The sequence below is a fragment of the Blennius ocellaris genome (assembly GCF_963422515.1).
Source record: "Blennius ocellaris genome assembly, chromosome: 5".
In the NCBI taxonomy this organism is placed as follows: domain Eukaryota; kingdom Metazoa; phylum Chordata; class Actinopteri; order Blenniiformes; family Blenniidae; genus Blennius; species Blennius ocellaris.
The window spans coordinates 21672993-21691877 of NC_137654.1; the positions used below are offsets into that span (position 1 = coordinate 21672993).

Below are 18885 nucleotides of genomic sequence, written 5' to 3' on the forward strand. Positions count from 1 at the left end.
TGTCACCACAATTCCACCTGTAGTTTTATATTAAATAAGCTTGTGTTAAATGCATGTGTTGTGTGGTGAGCAGCATTTATGGGAAGATTTACTTAAAGTTCCACATCATCTTTGTTTTTCTCAAAGTGCTCCTAATAAAATGTTGGTAGGTGTTGGAAAAGAGATCCAGGTTGTTATCTAACAGCGATCAACAGGTACACTGCTGACAGATAAGTATGTGTTGCTGGCACAGCTTCAGCTCCCTCTACCTGAAAACAGACAGTTTGGACTCCAAATGCTGCCTCTTTCCTGAGGTTGTAGCAGAAGCATTTTAATTTCTTCTAAAGTCTTGGAAGATGTACACTACAGCTATTTCAGTGATACAATAAAGCTATACAAATATTGAAGTAATTTCAAAATCTATACCACTACGAACATTAATATAATCTGTCTATAATTTGGTTGTAATCTGGTTACAACCTGGCTGGTACCCGGTTGTAATCGATAGTGAGCTGAGATCTGTTCCAGCACCGGCTGAAAATGGATGAATAAAGCGCAAATATTTTCGAGATCAAGTGACTTAATGCTGCTTCCTTCTTTATTTCAGAGCTGCCTCCAGGATGGGAAAGAATAGATGACCCAGTGTACGGGGTTTACTATGTAGAGTAAGTGTGTCACATCTTGTGTTTGCGACTCGGTTTGAATAATACGATCCTCTACCCAAACTAAAGACCCGCTTGTGTATTTTTCTCACCTTTCTAATCAGTCCTCATGATCTTGTTGTCAGTCATATAAACAGGAAGACTCAGTATGAAAACCCAGTGGTGGAGGTGCGGCGTCGAAAACTCTTGGATCAGCAGCAACAGCCGCAGCCTCCAGAAGGTGAGCGGTATATTCGAGGTTCGTTTCCTGCCCTGCGGCATCATTTCTTTCTTTCTTCATGTCTGTCAGTGTCACGTCCTTCTAGTTTGTCCAGTGACTTTCCAGGGTTTTGGTCATGAAGTCCTGTCACAACTCACAAACAAAAAGAAAAAACATTATTTCGATTCTCATACTGAGACTTTAGTAAATTAGAGCTGACCAAAACCCTGGATCTGTTGTTAGTGTCTGTTTTTATTTTGTGTGATTTATTGTATACCATTTTGTATTTGATCATTTAATTTGCATTATCATGAAAAGACAAGAAAGAGACTTTAGCTTTAACTCTCCAACTGTGTTGTGCAAGTCAGAGTGAACATTTGCATGATGATGATAAAAAACACAATAGGTGATTTGTCCGCTCAGTTTATCCCAAGTACCAGAAAATAAACCAGTGAAGCTGCTCATTGCTTTAATTAATTGTCGATTTATTGGCCGCTCATTCCCAGACACATATCTAAACTCATATTTTCATGCTTCATAACTTACATTTTTGAAATTCAAATAATCACAAGGCATTTGGCATTGTGTGAAATCATAATAACATGAAGAAGCTTCTCATAACACCAGGTTACCTTTCTTTCTCATATGTGTATCGATAGCTAGCTCTGAGTACACCATATACAAGCTGATTAACTCAGCATGTTTTCATCGGTGTCAGTTCACTAAAAAAAAAGGCTCCATGAAATGAGCTTATGCTGTAACCCAAAGCTCCCTAACAGCATGGCTGCATGGTATTTCTTATATGTCTTTACTCAAGAAGCCTTAAATCAAATAGAAACTGAGCACGACATAAATGCAGGGTGATTCAGGAGACGCCATCTTGTCATATTAGCACTGTATTTGTTTCACACAGCTGACACTATATTTGTTTAAATTCTCGTTGTACTGGAGTACTGACACTCCTCTCTCTTCTACAGATGTTTGCTCTTTATTGGAACCCCCTGGACGAATAGGTGCTGTTGTCTCAATGGGCTGGGGGTGCTACTGTGCCTTATTCCAAATAAAGAAAGAAAATTGGACAGATTATAGCTCAGATAGATACCGTTTTGGATTATATATTTGAATACATTTTAAATGTGCAATTAACAAACAGCTGACATAAGAAGAGCTGATAAGAATTGAGACAGTGAAATAATTCAGATGGAAAGTATGTGAATTATTTGCTTTAAGCTTTGTGTTTGTAGTTGTGTTGCTGTTAAGTGTTTATATGTTTGCATGTATGTGTGTGTCAAAATAATTCACAATTGTAGAAATGGTGTGAGTGTGTGTGAGTGTGTAAGTGTGTGTAAGTGCGTGTGGGTGTGTGTGTGTGTGTATTAACCTATGCTTGATGGTGTGTGCACAGAGTGGATAGAGGAACATTCCTCCGCAGCAGCACCTCTGGCAAACTACGCTCCAAACCACCTGGAGACCTACAGGGACCCACAAGTTCCACCAATCCTACCTCCAGGCCCTGCAGGAGTGAAAAGTAAATCCCACGAATATCTCTCATGAATATATGAATGTATATATAAATAATTCTTTCTTTAAAGGTTTTCTGGCAGTTTTTAAATGAAACGTATTGAAGCAGAAAGGTTTTTTTGATACAAAATATTGTTTTCTAACTTTTTTTTTTAACTCTCTGGAATTTTAAAGGTATTATATGCGGCAGTGATAAGCAATTGCATACATGCCTATTGTTAAACACATATATGCCTCTACATTTGATCAGCTGTTTTATTGCTGTTCACATTTTGGGTTTTTGGTGGTAAAACTCAATCTTTGCTTAATTAGTGGTCAAATTGTCATTTTTAAGTTTTTAAAACTCAGCTCACAAGACTGGATTATTTCAAACAGAATTCCTTGATTTAGTTTTTTTGTCTTTATACAGTGTAATTGATGATTTTTAAAGTTGTTTTTTCCCCCCATGGCCGCAAACCAAGTTCTCTGATGGGACTGTAAAATAACATTTGAACCTCACAAATTTAGGATTTGGATCTTTCAAAGATAATATAATCCTAAGAACGGTGTTGTTCTCTGCAGGAGGGAAACCTTTCTTCACAAGAAACCCTGCAGAGCTCAAAGGAACCTTCATCAACACCAAGCTGAAGAAAAGTCGCAGAGGCTTTGGCTTCACTGTAGTTGGAGGCGACGAGCCGGATGAGTTCCTGCAGATCAAAAGTCTGGTGCTGGACGGGCCTGCTGCTGTGGACGGCAAGATGGAGACAGGTGCAGTACACAAACACCATCCGCGGGGGGCAGTGTTTCCATTCAACAACAACACTGCAGTGTTCTCATCTCTTTGTGGACCGAATTTGATAAATGAATGCCGATCTCTCTGTGTGCAGGTGACGTGATAGTGAGTGTGAATGACACGATCGTGCTGGGCTACACCCACGCTCAGGTGGTGAAGATCTTCCAGTCCATCCCCATCGGATCCATGGTTGACCTGGCCTTATGCCGTGGCTACCCGCTGCCCTTTGACCCCGATGACCCCAATACCAGCCTGGTGACCTCAGTGGCCATTTTGGATAAAGAGCCAATCATTGTCAATGGACAGGAGACGTTTGACTCGCCATCCAACCAGGCCGGACCCCTTAACGGCATGCGGGAGCCTCGGCCACACAGCCCCTCGGCTGAGGTGGCGTCCAACGGCTCGCACAGCTACACCAGCGACGTAGTGACGCTAGCCTCGTCCATAGCCACGCAACCCGAGTTGATTACCATCCACATGGAGAAAGGAGACAAGGGTTTTGGTTTCACCATCGCGGACAGTCTGACAGGAGGCGGGCAGAGAGTCAAGCAGATAGTGGACTACCCAAGATGCCGAGGCCTCAAGGAGGGGGACATCCTGATGGAGGTCAACAAAAGAAACGTCCAGAATATGAGCCACAACCAGGTGGTAGACCTCTTGAGCAAGTGTCCCAGAGGGAGTGAGGTTACCATGCTCGTGCAAAGAGGTATGCATTACTGCTCTTCAGTTCTCACATGACAGTGCTGAAATCAAACACTAAAAGATTGTCTGCTGAACAGACAGCAGCTTGAATAGCTGGCACAGAAAGGGTGGCATGATGGAAAAAGCACCAGAGAAAAGTGAGGAAGAGTGTGGGTGGCTGGTTGAAAATGCTCGGACGAGATGGGATGAAACGAGGAGAGATGATGTTGTGACGAGTTAGCATGGCAGTGGATGAGCAGATGAGAGTGGGAAGGAGTGGGAGAAACACATTAGGTCAGGCGCTTGTGCATCAGACACTTTGTCAGTCTACTATCTTGCCTATATAATTGTGTTGGGTATTTTAAAAGTTGTATTTTGATTCCAAAAAGACTTGAATGAATCCACAAGAGACTGAGGCCTGTGTGAAATTAACAATTGACAAATTTTGATTCAACTGTTTTATACTTTAATTGATTTTTAATGTTTGCTTGTGGAACTAAGTGTGAACAGTTTGTGTGGGTTTTTTTCTTTATGATTGTTGCTCAGTTGTCCCTCCTACAGGCTACACTTTTAGCCTGAAGTGACCCTGTGCAGATTTGTTTGGTTGTTGAAATGTCAACAAATTGTATGCCAGAGTGTATAACATCCACACGAACACTGCGTGGCATCAGTGGGTCTTCACTTGTATCCAGTCTTTACTGTTAATTTGCTGTTCATAGTGGCCCGACCCAGACGTGTGATAGTGGCACGCAGAGTTCTGCACCAATGTCTATTATGTCTTCTAATGAGCTGACCTGCATTGGGTTAAATGTCAGCATCATTACAGACTTTGTGTATTTGAGTATGAGTGTTTAAAAGAGAATATTATGTACAAGTATATAAGCGGTACAAAGTGGAGCACTGAAGGGAGTGGGAGGTGATAGGAGTCCTGGAGGCAGTTGGGGGTGGGGGGAGGGGGGCATCATGTGTGAAGTCTGATAGAAGCTTGTTGTTATTGTGTGTTCAGGTGAATGAGCAGGTGATGAGGAGCAGCCAGAAGTTTGCTATTCAGCTGTAGTTTGTAAGGTGTGAAAAGCTATAGTATTTACTGATGTTTGAAACCACTAAATACATCAAAGCTTTAATATGTCCGTTTGTAGGTATGCAGTTTGTAGAAAATGTAAATCGATGTTTAATCCCTGAAGGGTCACTTATATTTCTCTGAACTGCTTGTGAGACAAATCGTACCATATATGCATCTGTAACCACAATAATATACACTAGCCATTCAACAAAAGCCTGCAGCAAAACTAAGACGGGGTCCAACATGTTGAACCAAAGTGATTCAAACTAGTTGATCAGAAAATAAAGTGAGAAGAGGCACGAAGCAACATTAAATTATAGTAAATTAGGCTTCTATTCAGCATTCTTTGAAATACTTTTGAAAATGAAGACGGCGCCCCTTTTTAACATTTTATTTCCATTGATAAATACGTCCAAATTATTCAGCAGGCGACTGATAAGGCAGTAAAAATGGGAATAATCATTAGTTGCAGCTGTGCTCCATAATAACAGCTCAGGGGACTGAGCTGTGCTTGAGTATTGTCTAAGAATGATGCTGTGACCTTTGCAGTGATAGCGAGCAGCCAGCACATAATTGTTCACAAACAACAGTTATGGGAGCTAAAAGGAGCGAGATAAGAGGAGAGTAGGGGATGAAAAATGGGAGAGCCGGGGATCATGTTTGGAGAAAGTGGAGGTAAAGGATTAGGGAGAGTGTGAGATTTTCTGAACAGCTCTGGAAGTTCAGAGAGAGGAGCATATGTGAGAGGATTGGTTTTTGAGATGCACAAGTGGAGGGAAAGGAGGAAGAAGAAGAGGAGGAGGAAGGTGGAGTTCAGCAAGAAGAGAAAACGCCTTAATCTATTCGTCTGTGACTCATCAATCTGCGCCGCCTGACTCAGAGTCAGCAGAGTGGGTTTTTTGGGGGGAGGACATGGAGCACAAGGTCAACATGCAACTGGATCGTTTTCTCTCAAACGTCAAAGGACGTATTCTTTGTTTTTAGAACTGAGTATTGGATCACAATCAATTCTGCATATCTTCTTTATTTGCGTGGAAGTTACGTTCATGCAAAATATTGTGTGGGAAAATTCATAATGTATTCCGATACTGTGACAGGAAAATAGAAAAGTGAAACTCCCATCAGGTCATTCGTATCGGTAACACTACACCAGTTCATCCTGACCGTTCAGTCAATTAACGTCTCTTCTCAAACAGATACAGACTTTAGAAACTTCACATGTGGATAAAATGATGGTCTGTGTTGTCGCACCATATTTACAAAAGGCTGTAGAGCTTCAAGGCTTAATGCTTCCTAGGATGGTAAAGCAGAGCCTCTCAAGTGTACAGCACTACATTTTTGGCTTTTTCACTACAAGAAAAGTCACCAGTGCTTCATCAACAGCAGCATGCATTATGTGCATTAGTCATGTAAAAAAATTAGTCATGGTTATTATGGTGTAGAAATTAAGTACCAGATAGAATACTGTGTAGTTTAAATGAATGTTAAAAATGTACTCAGATATATTTTAACTGGGTTTCCCCATAAATTTGCAAGCGTTTAATAAAACTAATCATTTTCAAAGATAGGATCTGGTGTCCTCACCCACAGGATCCTCCCCTGTAAGGAGGCCAGGCCAGCTATGACTCCTCCATCTTGTCTTCGTAACGTTGTTGCCATGACAATCGAGCACAGTGCTCCTGTCCCCTGAGAGACGGTGAGAAAGAAGAGGGAAAATGAAAAGAGAGACAGGAAATACAGAGGAAAGGAAGGTGGAGTGTTGAAATTTTGGGCAATAATGGATGAAGAAGAGGGAGATAACATAATTTAGGGTAAAAAAAATTTAAAAAAAGAAGTGAGGAAACGATTAGATAATGTTATGAGTAGTGCAAGGACAAATATTGACAGGTTAGACTCAACAAAAGAGAGCATTCGTCATGTTGTACGCTTTCAAACAATGTATACAGAAAAGCTGGAGGATGGACCATTGGCGCTTTGTGTGGGCTCAGCATAGACCCACCGAGGCCACAGCCTCAGCAGCATATTAAAATAGATGCCATTCACAGTGGTGCAGATTCAAGTTAAAAAGCTCAAGCTTTTTCAGTTAGTCAGGGCATAACGTCTGTACCTATACAGCAATGTGCATTTTCCTGACATTCCCCGATCAGTGGAAGCTGATGTATGAATGTGTCTTTTCTATTTTCTTGAATTTTGAATTTCACTGAGAGATATGACAGATGGAAATGTTGTGTTTGTGTGTGTGTGTCTGTGTGTGTCCCCCCATTTATATCTTTAATTGTAAAAGTGTCAGAGACATAGTTCACTGTCTAAAGATAAAAGAAGAGTCAGCCTCCTCCACAATGATGCTTACAGCCACATTAGGTCACAAAACAACTGATGATGCTCATTTTTACTCCCAATTTGTTTACTTCTACTCTCATTTGAATGATAATAGGCACCGTCTTAGTCATAGTGTGTGAAGGTTGCCTCAGTAACAATGAAATCAGACCTTTGAAGTCAGTCTTACACTGTTGGTGATCACATCAAACATCAAACAGAACCATGTTCATTTGCAGAGTAAAAAAACACACGGATTACGACTTCAGTGCAAAAATACAGTGTCTCTTTGTTTAAGAGTGAGCATTCCTGCAAACTCGTCACTATTGGAGCTTGCTGCATAAATAAACGCACACCTTCTTGCATACCTGATACTACATATGTATAGTATGCATGCATTTATGGATGCTCCTTCAGAAGTGCGTGTGTGCAGGAACATGCAATTCCCTTCTTTTTTTTCTTTCACTGAGCTTCAGCTGCTCATAAATGTTACATTCAGGCAGATTCAATCAGCACGTACACATTGGCATGACAATTTAAAAACGACGTCATGCACAAGCATGGATTCACACTGAGTAGCATGCAAATCAGCTGATCCAGCTGACACAAGCTATCTATCTATCCATTCCTATTCCAACGTTATCCAAGGCGGTGTGGTAGAACGGGAGACTAGTCCCAGGCACCATTAGGTGAAACGAAGGATCCATCCTTCCACTCACATAAGCTACTTTACAAGGATTATTTTTCTCTTCTTCATTTGTTCCTTCCTCAAATGTATAGCCATATAATGATAGTTAAACTCAACCTCTGCAAGCTTAAAGCCAATTACATTGACGTCATTGCCAGTGTGCAATGTTTTTCAGTTAGTTTTTTTTTTAGGTTGAGGTTTTCCACTGACCTTCTGCACATTGCGATTGAGCACTCAGGGAGCACACAACCTGCTGTTGTAATGGAAAACAGTTATTATTGACATCTGACCTTGTGATATATGTGAATGTCCCTCCGGTTCGTGACACACCCACAAATACATGCACACTCATTCAGACAACTAGGAAAACCTCCATCGGCACATCAGCAACTGAAATGATGTATTTGTGACTGTAACGTTTAATATACAACAGGGGGAGAAAGATAGAGAGAGAGAGATGGAGAGAAGAAATAGGGATGAATTATGAAACATGTAGAGAGAGGGGCTTTGCAGCAACAGAGAGTTTTAACATTTAATGATTTTTTTGCCAATGCAGCAGAAAGAGCCTAAGATGGATGCTTGCATGTGGTTGCATGTGTTAATGTCAGTGGAACACACCATTAATATGCCTTGTACATCCATCACAACACTGGAGACACAATATATGTTTATTGGCCTCAACAACATGAAGAAAGGAGGCTTTAATATAGATCAAAGGTGCACAAACAATATCAACATGATGTGTTGCGACAGTTCCCGCTGCTCGCTTCGTATATTTAACAAAGCATATCGTCGCCATTCTATACAATGCTACTCGATCGCCTTGGTAACAGCAACTGTGTGTGTCCCAATCCCGCCTCGTGTGTTTATGTGTTCATTTGTCTTTCTTTGTCTTACGATCCCGTAGTAAGTGGCAGGAAGGAGAAGCAGGGAGGGTCTGGAGTATTCTTGGAAAGTGGTGGCTGAGCGGCATGTGGGTTAAATAATGAGGTGGGGTTTGATTGAATTAGGTTAGTAATAATATGTTTGAGGTAGAAAAATCATTACAGTCAATGATGGATCGTGACGGGTTCAAAAAAGTAGGGGTGTTTATCATTCCCTCCACTGGTATTCTGTGAATCTTCTTCCCTGACAAGTGGCTCTAAGTATTAATATTTTATTAGCACAAATGAGATTGATCTTCTTGGTGACTCTCTACAGTAAGTTAACTGGTATGCTGCGTGTGAGAGGGAGAGAGAGGCGTAGTAAGTCATGGTGAAACGGAGGAAGACAAGGGGGAGGGATCGAGGAATAAAAAAGGAGTAGAGAGAAGATCAGCTTCTCAATGTAAGCCTTGAGTAAAGCAGTGGAGTTCAGAGGAGAGGAAACAGCACAGTAGTTACTGAGACGCGCATGGTGAAACTCAGGCGTTCCTTTATGATGCTCTAGCTCCTGAGCTCCTCCTCTGTGGGTCATAGTTGAGATTCTGCCGGGGGATCTGGAGCTGGATACAGCTGTGCAGTGGGCTGGGGGTTCTTGTGGGAACCTGTAGCTTGCAGGAGGCTGCTGCAGCATCGGTCAGCCTGTCCGATGCAGATAGAGCAGGAGCTGCTCGTTCGGTGGCTCGGGTGAGAGCTCTGAGAGGAGAGGGACACAGCACGGGGAGGAGATCACACAGATTAGCGAGCAGCCTAGCGCAGTGTGGAGCTCAGAAAGGGAAAGCAACAGAGAGGGGGAGGAAGGGGAGCGAGAGCGGGCCAGTTGTGCTCTGCTCTGCAGCAGGAAACGAGCCTCATCCGTTTGTCCTGGGGAGTTTTTTTTTTTTTTATCTGAGGGGACAAGGGAAGAGCAACGCAGGTCATTAATGCTCTCTCTGTCTCTCTGCCGATGTTTTGCAGGAGTGGTGCCAGCCAAGAGGAGTCCAAAGCTGGTGGTGAGTGCTCTGATCTCCATCTTTTTCCCTCTCTCTTTGTGTGTGTGTGTGTGTGTGTGTGTGTGTGTGTGTGTGTGTGTGTGTGTGTGTGTGTGTGTGTGTGTGTGTGTGTGTGTGTGTGTGTGTGTGTGTGTGTGTGTGTGTGTGTGTGTGTGTGTGTGTGTGTGTGTGTGTGTGTGTGTGTGTGTGTGTGTGTGTGTGTGTGTGTGTGTGTGTGTGTGTGTGTGTTCGTTCTCCCAACTGAAGGAAGTACTATTTAAAAGAAAAAAAGATGGATGAACTGAAGTTCTTTTTATTTTCAGAATTTTTCCCGCTCTTGTTATTCATCCTCACAACTCTGAGCCAGCATGCCTCAGTCCTCGAAAGTTCTCCTGGCTCTTATTGCCTCTGTGCAGCCTTGCCTTATATTCTCTTACTTTCTGTGTGCATGTGCCTCCACTCCGGACACGCTGCCATGCTGTGACTGATTAAGAATAACCTGGGCAGAGCAGTGTAACGGTGTCTAGCTGTTATGGAGGGCAAACATGCACAGCTGAGAGAAGATGGGGGAATGAGGCATAAAAGAAAAGATACAGAAAGGGATGAGCATGAGGAAGGGGAAGAGCAGTGTGGAAATGGTTGGTCCCACAGCTCTGAATCACTATGATAGCTCACAGACACACAGGGAGCACTGAGGCTAACAGGCAGGTAGAAAAGGGGTACTGATGTTAGAGTGAACTACAAGCACAGAAAGAGAAAGCTGGAGGAGAGATTGCAACAGATTGCAATGTGACTCTGACTTGTGAATGATAAGACGGACCGGCGAAGGATGGGGAGAAAGAGCTGGAAAGACGAGTTCTGTGAGCAGAGCGAGCGCCTCTCAGGACTGTGCAGTTATTCAGAAGTTTAAAGAGCAAACGCCTTCTCGTTTTTACAACTCATCTCGACCTGATCAAAAATCAATAGAGCTCAGAAGGGATGCCAGTTCAGCTTTAAATTACTGTCACCCTGTTTCACCCCTGGGGAACCATCCAGTCAGAGCACAGGGATGTTCCTTTGGGACAGACTCCTCCATGGTCAGTGACGGGTAAAATGTCCAATACTCCAGAGGACGAAAACCTGGCCCAGTGTCTGCTGATGGACGTGAAAACCCTCCTCTCAGCAGCCTGGATATTTGGATTAGGTTTAATTTGAAGTCTGTCAGAGTGGTGGGTGTTACCTATCCCCGTCACATGGAGCGCTGGATGGAGGCGGCTGTGTGCTGTAAGGGGGTCGAGTAGGACTAACAGTGGCCCAACCTGACTGTCACTCTGGATTAGCTTTCCACATAGAAAAAAGCCAGTTTTCCCCCTCTGTGTTATGTCAGTGAAATGTCACGCTGCATGCGACTTCGTGTCAGCCCAGAACAACCATTTTGCCTCCAGTTCAGAGTCTAAATAGACACTTTTGGTAAACTCACATATGTGAGAGAGACTGTGCCATCTCAACTCATTAAGCAAGTCTCCTTTGATCAAATGAGAAATCAATTTTGCATGGCCGTTGTCCTCATTAGGAAGCATTACAGGAATTTGACCCCTCATTTCATGTAGTGTGATGAGGTACCAGGGCTTTTCTACCATGTTATGCATGGGCTTATTATTTATAAAGGATAAATTATTATCCTGTTGTAGAATTTGCCCTTATTCACAGTCGGCAATTGTATTTTCTCAGTGAGACGATTAATTTGTTTTTGTATTTTTCAAGTCACTAGATGTTTTGTGATCCAGATCCACAAACAATTAATGTTTTCTCGTTGCAGAATTAGAATGCAATGATTACAGAAAACCATGCAGTGGTGCTTCATATGTTTTGAAATCCATTCACGTAAACACAAAAGATTTCTGCATTAGAACTGTGTTAACGAGATGTGGGGCTTGAAGCTAAATCTGTAAAATAAAGTATGACTTGGAACATCCACAGTCCGTCTAAGACCAAATGTCACAATGTCTATATTCTGCATATAGGTTTATACTTCCCACAAATTAATTCAAAGGAGACTCTGGAAAGTTTGATATATTCCACCCTGCAAATTTTCACCAATTAGATATACATTAATAGCCAGTTGAACTATGTAAACCGTTTTTTGCATTTACCCAAGTAAATAAAATATGTTCTAGGTAGATTCCGTCACTTTCTGCTGCTGAAAGTTTTTCAAACCGGCTTTACAGATTTTCTTTCTCACTTGCAAAGAACCTTGATTCCTTGTAGAAGACCTTCTGCAATAAACAAAACTCATGGGATTCTTAAAGGCAACATTTTGTTCATTAAAATTCCCCCATGTTTGAAACTGACTTTGACTTGCAACCATGGAAACAAAGTCATTCCTCCTCACGCTTCAGCAGATGGCTTCAGTGAGCGATGCACTACTGCAAAGTCTAAAAGGATGACCTTGGACGCTTTTTCATTTTCTTTGTCCTCCATAAACCGTTTTCTCACCGATCTCTTTTGTCCTGCATCTCACCCGTAACACTTACGCACTTCTCAACTCATTCTCCCTCCTCTTCCTGCCCTCAATATCTTCCTTCTGTTTATATGTTTGAATCCTCCTCCATCATTTACCCACACACCTCTCTGTTTTCTGTCCACGCAGCACCAGTTAGAAAGGAAAGACAGCCAGAGCAGCTCCCAGCACAGTGTGTGCAGCCATCGCAGCACCCACGCTGATTCTCCCAGCCATCCACCCTCTGCCATGCCCAGTGAGGCGGTGGCTCCCACCCCTGCTGCCCCAACACAGCCTCTGCCAGGCCTGCCCCCTCAGGACCCTGCAGATGGCATGCTCACCCTGCAGAAGAAGCCGGACCCCTTTAAGATCTGGGCCCAGTCCAGGAGCATGTATGAAAGTCGACGTAAGTATAGTTCCTTTTTAAGTTCTGGGGTTGTTGTTGTTGGTTTTTTTTAACCTCCTGTATGCATAAATAAAGCGTGTCACGAGATACAGCATGACTTTCATACAAACAATAGAATAAAATGAAAAGGTTCCCCATAATTTCATTCAAACAGTGAAAGTTGCATATATTTTCATACAAACAAATATTTCAAACCTTTTCTTGTTACAGTCTTGATTATTTCAGCTTATGAGTGTGGAATAACTGATAAAACAAGTTTTTATTTCAGATTTTCTGAGTCGCACCTGTAAAACCCGAAACACCTTTTGTTATAAAAGGTTTTACAAAAGTCTGCATTATTTTCCTAGGTTTTAAATGTACAACAGAAGAATAAAGATGATTGCTGCCTATTTGTCTTGTTTAAACCACATATTGAGTGCTTTTGGGATTGCACATGGAGCTGTTAATAAAATTAGTTTTGGGCTGGTATCAGCTGAATGAGAATCTGCCTAATAAAAATATTTTTATTGAAGTAACAATGATACACCAGTAATGCCTCTGATTGCTGTCCATATGTTTTAGCAAATGTATTTGTCAAGTGTCAAGTGGCTATACACTCATTTAGTATTCAGTGTGGTTGTGGTCATACCTGTTACTGCCTTTTTGCGTGTTTACCAAGTCAAAACTGCCCCCATTGAGGGGGGAAAAAAGCTGCCTCCAAGAGAAATGTCCTTGAAAGTACACAAGTGAGCTGATGAGTGTGTGTGGTGGTGCGTGGCAGTCGTACACACACCGGTATTTTCATCCCCTCAACTGGAAAGGGCGAGTGGAAAAATCAAAGAACTATTTGTGAACATAGCCATCATCCAGGAGATGGGGTGTACTTTATCTTTTCCAGATTTTTTTTTTAAAAGTGATGTTATTTACTTTTGAGTCCCCAATCAGCTTCTGTCATGCCATGTTTAGCCGATATAAAGCACTGGATCCAAGAAGGTAACCCAAAGTACTAAAAAGTTGACTTTTTCTCTGCAAGGCGCCTCAATATGATTTCCAGTCTTGGCCTATTCTTGCATTATTCATGGTGAAGCACTGTAAAGGTGTCAAGCCACGTATCTGTTTCTAATGGAAGAATCTGTGAGAAGAAGAGGGAGACTGAGATGCTCCTAAATGACAGGTTCCCTCATCTCTTCCAGCGTGAGCACAAGAACCTCCGGTTCTACCAATAGTGACAGAGGCAGATGGGCTTATACAGTATAGGCAGTGAAATCCTGCTCTGTCCTGCACAAGATTGTGATCATAGAGGGGAGTTTTGTATAGCAGGCTCTCACGTTAGCTTTACACATTTGTGACTGTTTCCCAGCCAGATGTGCTGGCCGTGTATACTGGTTAATAATCATGGCTGCCTGTGGAATCTAGGACTGCTGCTGATTAAATATTAACTGGGCCCAGAGAGGCCTGCTTTAAGCTGTGGCTGATTGGTATATCTGTTTGATAACCCCTGAAGGAGTTGAAGCCACTTTTTTGATTCAGTGGGGGAGGAGAGGCGACACAATGAAACGAGGAAGAAAAAGAGACACAGAAAAGACAAAGAGGCCCAGATTTTTTGGTCCATATTTTATCATATATTCATGTGCACATTGCTACATACGATGCGCAGTACTTGAATTTGAGAGAAGGTGCATTCATGCATCCACTGAGCGCATCAAAGGAGTGCTATTTTAGTGGCAGGGCCGGGGTGACTGAAAGGTGAGCTTTTGGGATTCTAGCATTGCATCACCTGTCGCTGAATGCAGCCAATAGCACTCTTCCACTATTGGTTTACGCCATGCGTTGATCACTTCTCTATAGATCAGATAGGTCAGCCAAGGGTTAATTACATGTCTAACTTGAGCAGTATAATTGACACGGGGCGAGTTATCAGGGGAACTGAGAGCTGGAGCTAATGGGTTCACTACTGGCCCTGTGTGGCAGCCGTGTAGACAGCAGGTAGTGCAGGAAGAAATGGCCTGGGCCTCCTGTGCATACTGGCCCTGTGGGCTGAACAGACTGACACCAAATTGCCTGTGTCCTCCTCCACAGTCTGTTCTGTCTGTGGCGAGATGCTAATGTTCGGGGAGGTGTGTCTATGTGTATGTGTGCATTTGGTGGAAAGTAGAAGCGATCCAGAGCACTGCAGAGAGATGCTGCAAACAAGTGGATGCAAAATAGATCACCTTGTAAATTACAGCTAATTTTAGAGATATACATTCAGTGTTATTTTCTTCTTTTTTTTTTTTTTTAGTTTTTAGTTTTGGAGACCACATGCAGCTTTGTTTCTCGTCTTTCCGTGAAAACAAGGAAGGAGGCAGGGCTGAAGAGAAGGAGGAGGAAACTGCTGATCTGCCTGCTTTCTTTCGGACATGAACATGCTCTTTATCGATCGGCTGTTGTTCAGCTGAGTTCATGATAATTAGACTAGCCTTGCACTTGGTGATCAGAGCTACAAACATTCACTGATTAGCCTACAGAGGTTGTAGCCAGTGAACACCAGCCTCAGCCTACAGATCTTTGCTGGTTTCAGGGGTTGTGGAGCCTTCTCACTCTGTCTCTTGTGTATTTCAGTGCCAGATTGCCAGGAGCAGGACATCTTCCTTTGGCGGAAGGATACCGGCTTTGGTTTTCGCATCTTAGGGGGAAATGAGCCCGGGGAGCCTGTAAGTGTCCTTTTCATCCTCTCAATTTCATCAATATTTAGTGTTTGAAGCCATGCACTATAAATTAAAATATACATACACAGGTTCATACAGAACAGCCATACTACCATTTAATGTTGTCCATGAGAAGTCCTTCGCTTCAATAGTTCTTTTCATCTTTTCTTTTCCTTTTCTGTTGAGTCTGCTTTCAAACCAAAGTAACAGCTACCCCCACCTCTAGCTCTCTCTCTCTCTCTCTCTCTCCCTCTTCCTCTCTCCCTTTCTTTTAACTGGATCTGTTTCTCTCTAGAGGACCATGTAGACAGCTTGTTAAAAGAAGCAAAGGCCTTCTTACCAATCCCTTCAGTTGTGCACCATATATTTGTCTTTAAAAGAGGAGTGGAAGGCAGATATTGAAGAATAGAAGGAAAGAAAATGGCAGCAAGCTTCGGGTCCACCCCATAGGAGTTATTACTTGTTGTTTGTACCAATGATGCTACACTGCATTGTGCTGTTGTTTCTGTCAGAGTTGTGTGTAAACTCCAACACTGTGTCTAAAGCTCACAGCATGTCTGCTGCCCCAGTGGGCTAACTAGTCTCGAGCTTCTCCTCTGTCAGCCACTGAAGCTCTGAGGTAATACTAAACAATGTTATAGACTTCTGCGTTGAAGGATTCTTGATTGGTTACCGTAAATTTTTTATATCATAACACTGGCACTTGTATCATCAGTATTCATAAAACAGTAACATGTAAAAAAAAAAAAAAAAAGAACTTGCAGGATCATAATACATACCATGAAGTAGTGAGTCTATATTTTCCTTTCCTAGATCTACATAGGGCACATAGTGAAGTATGGGGCTGCCGATGAGGACGGGCGCCTGCGGTCAGGCGATGAACTCATCTGCGTGGACGGCACAGCAGTGGTGGGAAAGTCTCACCAGCTGGTGGTGCAGTTGATGCAGCAGGCCGCCAAACAGGGCCACGTCAACCTCACTGTCAGACGCAAGAGCTCAGGATACGGAGGTAAAGACATGTACCGAGCACTGTCACCATTGCACTTTTATACACCTTGGCCACAGTTAAAGCCATACCTGCCCTGCTGTGTGTTTAAAGTATCTAAAGGGGAAGGTGATGTTCCACCATCGCCGGCGTCCTCGCACCACAGCAGCACTCAGGCGCCCAGTCTGACGGAGGGCAAGCGGACCCCTCAGGGGAGCCAGAACTCGCTCAACACGGTCAGCTCTGGCAGCGGCTCCACCAGCGGGATCGGCAGTGGTGGTGGAGGAGGCAGCGGCAGTGCGGTGGTACCCGCCTCCCTGCAGCCGTACGACGTGGAGATCCAGCGAGGCGAGAACGAAGGGTTCGGCTTTGTCATTGTGTCATCCGTTTCCAGGCCTGATGCTGGCACCACCTTTGGTAAGTGAGGGAACCTGCGCCGCACTTAGTTGAGATTGACAGCAACTTCAATTCAGTCGGGCAGAATTTATTTTGTTTACGACAAGCTGCCTGCGTTTGACTTTAAAAGATCGCCTGTTTCAGTTTGCCTCTTAATCCCACTCAACAGTCCGATTGTGTGTTTGTAATTTCAATCAGGGCATGCGACTTGAAGAGTTATTCAAGATCATTATATTGCGAGCAACAACATATAACGTTGGTAATATTGTGATCCTAAATCAGACCTTGTTAAAGGTCACTCCGTGACAACATCATTGGTTAAAATATTTTTATATGACACTTGGAGTGCTTGTGATATTTGTAACATGGAATACCAAAAGGAACAAATTGGCTTTAAAATTGACTGATTACCACTAGAAAAAATAAAAACACTTCCAGAAAAATTACACTTTCACAGAAAGTGTGAAATTGCAAAAGATTTAATGACTGATGCCATCTCCCAGCAAAATTACCCAGGTCTTTGTAGTTGCTCCTCATTAAGGCTGTAGTTCTGAATAACAGAGGAGTAGAGATTTACAGGATTGTGCTTAATGCCATAGTCTGAGGTCACAGACCTTCTATCGTGAGCTTCAGGATAAAGAAACCCTTCATGTGTCCCTCATGGATCAGGCTGGCTGCAGCTTTATTACAAGCACCATCATCACAGATTCATGTGCACAGCAACACTCACCAATTCATTCAGCATGTAATTGAAGTCCACTCAGCACAGTTCACAGCTGTCCATACCATTTATGTGTCACAGCACAACAGCAGAATTGCATGTATTAAAATTGTTCAAGCATCGATGAGGAATCGTACATGTCGTCCTTGAACAAATTTGGTATTAACCTCCAAGTGATGGATTTCCAACACCAATGTCATACCAAGGTCTCTGGTGTAGTTTAGCCATTATAATGATGTACTGTGGGGTGTCACAGGTGAAATGCATCAAGATTGGTTGATTTGTTGGGGTGTGCTGACTGACCTGAGAATGGTTCAAACTCCCATGAGCTTACCGTGTTGGTCTGCTGAATGCAAAGCAAGAAATAATGTGTTCTTTATAATGACACCTGTGACAGCAGTGACAGCCAACAACCTCGTCTGAACATCCTGTAGTCTTTTCAGGTTCCTGTTTTTGTTGCTGCTTCTCTCTACGCTCTCCTCCGCAGCTCCATCACACTCCTCTTGGGAGTCTTAAGATGAATGGACTTTTTACTTTTATGCACTGATCAGGAATTGTGCTGTAGCAACCTGCACCACTCACATTCTTCTCATATATTCTACATAGTGAAATATGGAGATATATATAGATACGTGTGTGTGTGTGTGTGTGTGTGTGTGTGTGTGTGTGTGTGTGTGTGTGTGTGTGTGTGTGTGTGTGTGTGTGTGTGTGTGTGTGTGTGTGTGTGTGTGTGTGTGTGTGTGTGTGTGTGTGTGTGTGTGTGTGTGTGTGTGTGTGTGTGTGTGTGTGTGTGAGAGAGAAGCGGTTTCAACTGATTCGATACATAGGAGATGCATAAACCATTGTGCTCTCCAGCGTTGCCCATCCCCCTCTCTTTCCATCCCACAATGACCTAGGGTTGCCATGGTGCTTAACAGATTGGGTATTAAATTCTCGCCACACCCCATAATGTCCCATATCTCATTAGTTAGACGGAGTGACGGGATACAAGTGCATTTTTCAGTCAAGACAGTGGGAGAGTCGCTATGAAGTGATGTAATAAATATGGATGATGCAAAAGATGCTGGGTAGGGAGGAGCACAGCTGAATGGAGTGAGAGAGAAGGAGCGTAAGGAGAGCTCCAACTCCCCGGGGTCTGTTCAGAGCCTCTGTGTAAACATGATGTGCAGTATCGAGCAGTGTCACTGTGTTGCAGCTTGGCTTTCTTGCAGTACTTTATCACTTGACTGGCACAATCTATATGCTCTAGGTTGCCCATCTCAGTTTTTTGAGTCAGTCACTGCTTAGATATTTGAACATTTTAGAAATGTATGTTAATTAATATCATTGATTGAGGCACAATATTCATCAGTGTGTCACCTGCTTCACATTCCAGAGACCATAATGCCAAATCATGGTTGTGAGAGGTGTGGTGTTGCTAACCATGTGCACAGATTGCAATTCTATGGACAAATTAAGGG

The 18885-nt window shown here is 42.9% G+C and overlaps 1 protein-coding gene across 5 annotated transcripts in view; it reads left to right on the forward strand.

The window, feature by feature from the left end:
- LOC308130423 (membrane-associated guanylate kinase, WW and PDZ domain-containing protein 1-like) overlaps positions 1-18885 on the forward strand; it is a 46210-nt gene that overhangs the window by 19196 nt on the left and 8129 nt on the right. For 4 of the 5 annotated variants that reach the window (XM_080496797.1, XM_080496800.1, XM_080496798.1 and 1 more), the window contains 11 exons: positions 587-644; positions 767-879; positions 1818-1853; positions 2246-2368; positions 2923-3108; positions 3228-3839; positions 9759-9793; positions 12402-12657; positions 15238-15329; positions 16137-16332; positions 16423-16725. In XM_080496797.1, the coding sequence (XP_080352923.1) occupies positions 587-644; positions 767-879; positions 1818-1853; positions 2246-2368; positions 2923-3108; positions 3228-3839; positions 9759-9793; positions 12402-12657; positions 15238-15329; positions 16137-16332; positions 16423-16725 (2010 nt within the window). The remainder of the gene's footprint in view (positions 1-586; positions 645-766; positions 880-1817; positions 1854-2245; positions 2369-2922; positions 3109-3227; positions 3840-9758; positions 9794-12401; positions 12658-15237; positions 15330-16136; positions 16333-16422; positions 16726-18885) is intronic. The other variant, XM_080496799.1, reaches the window with a different exon arrangement.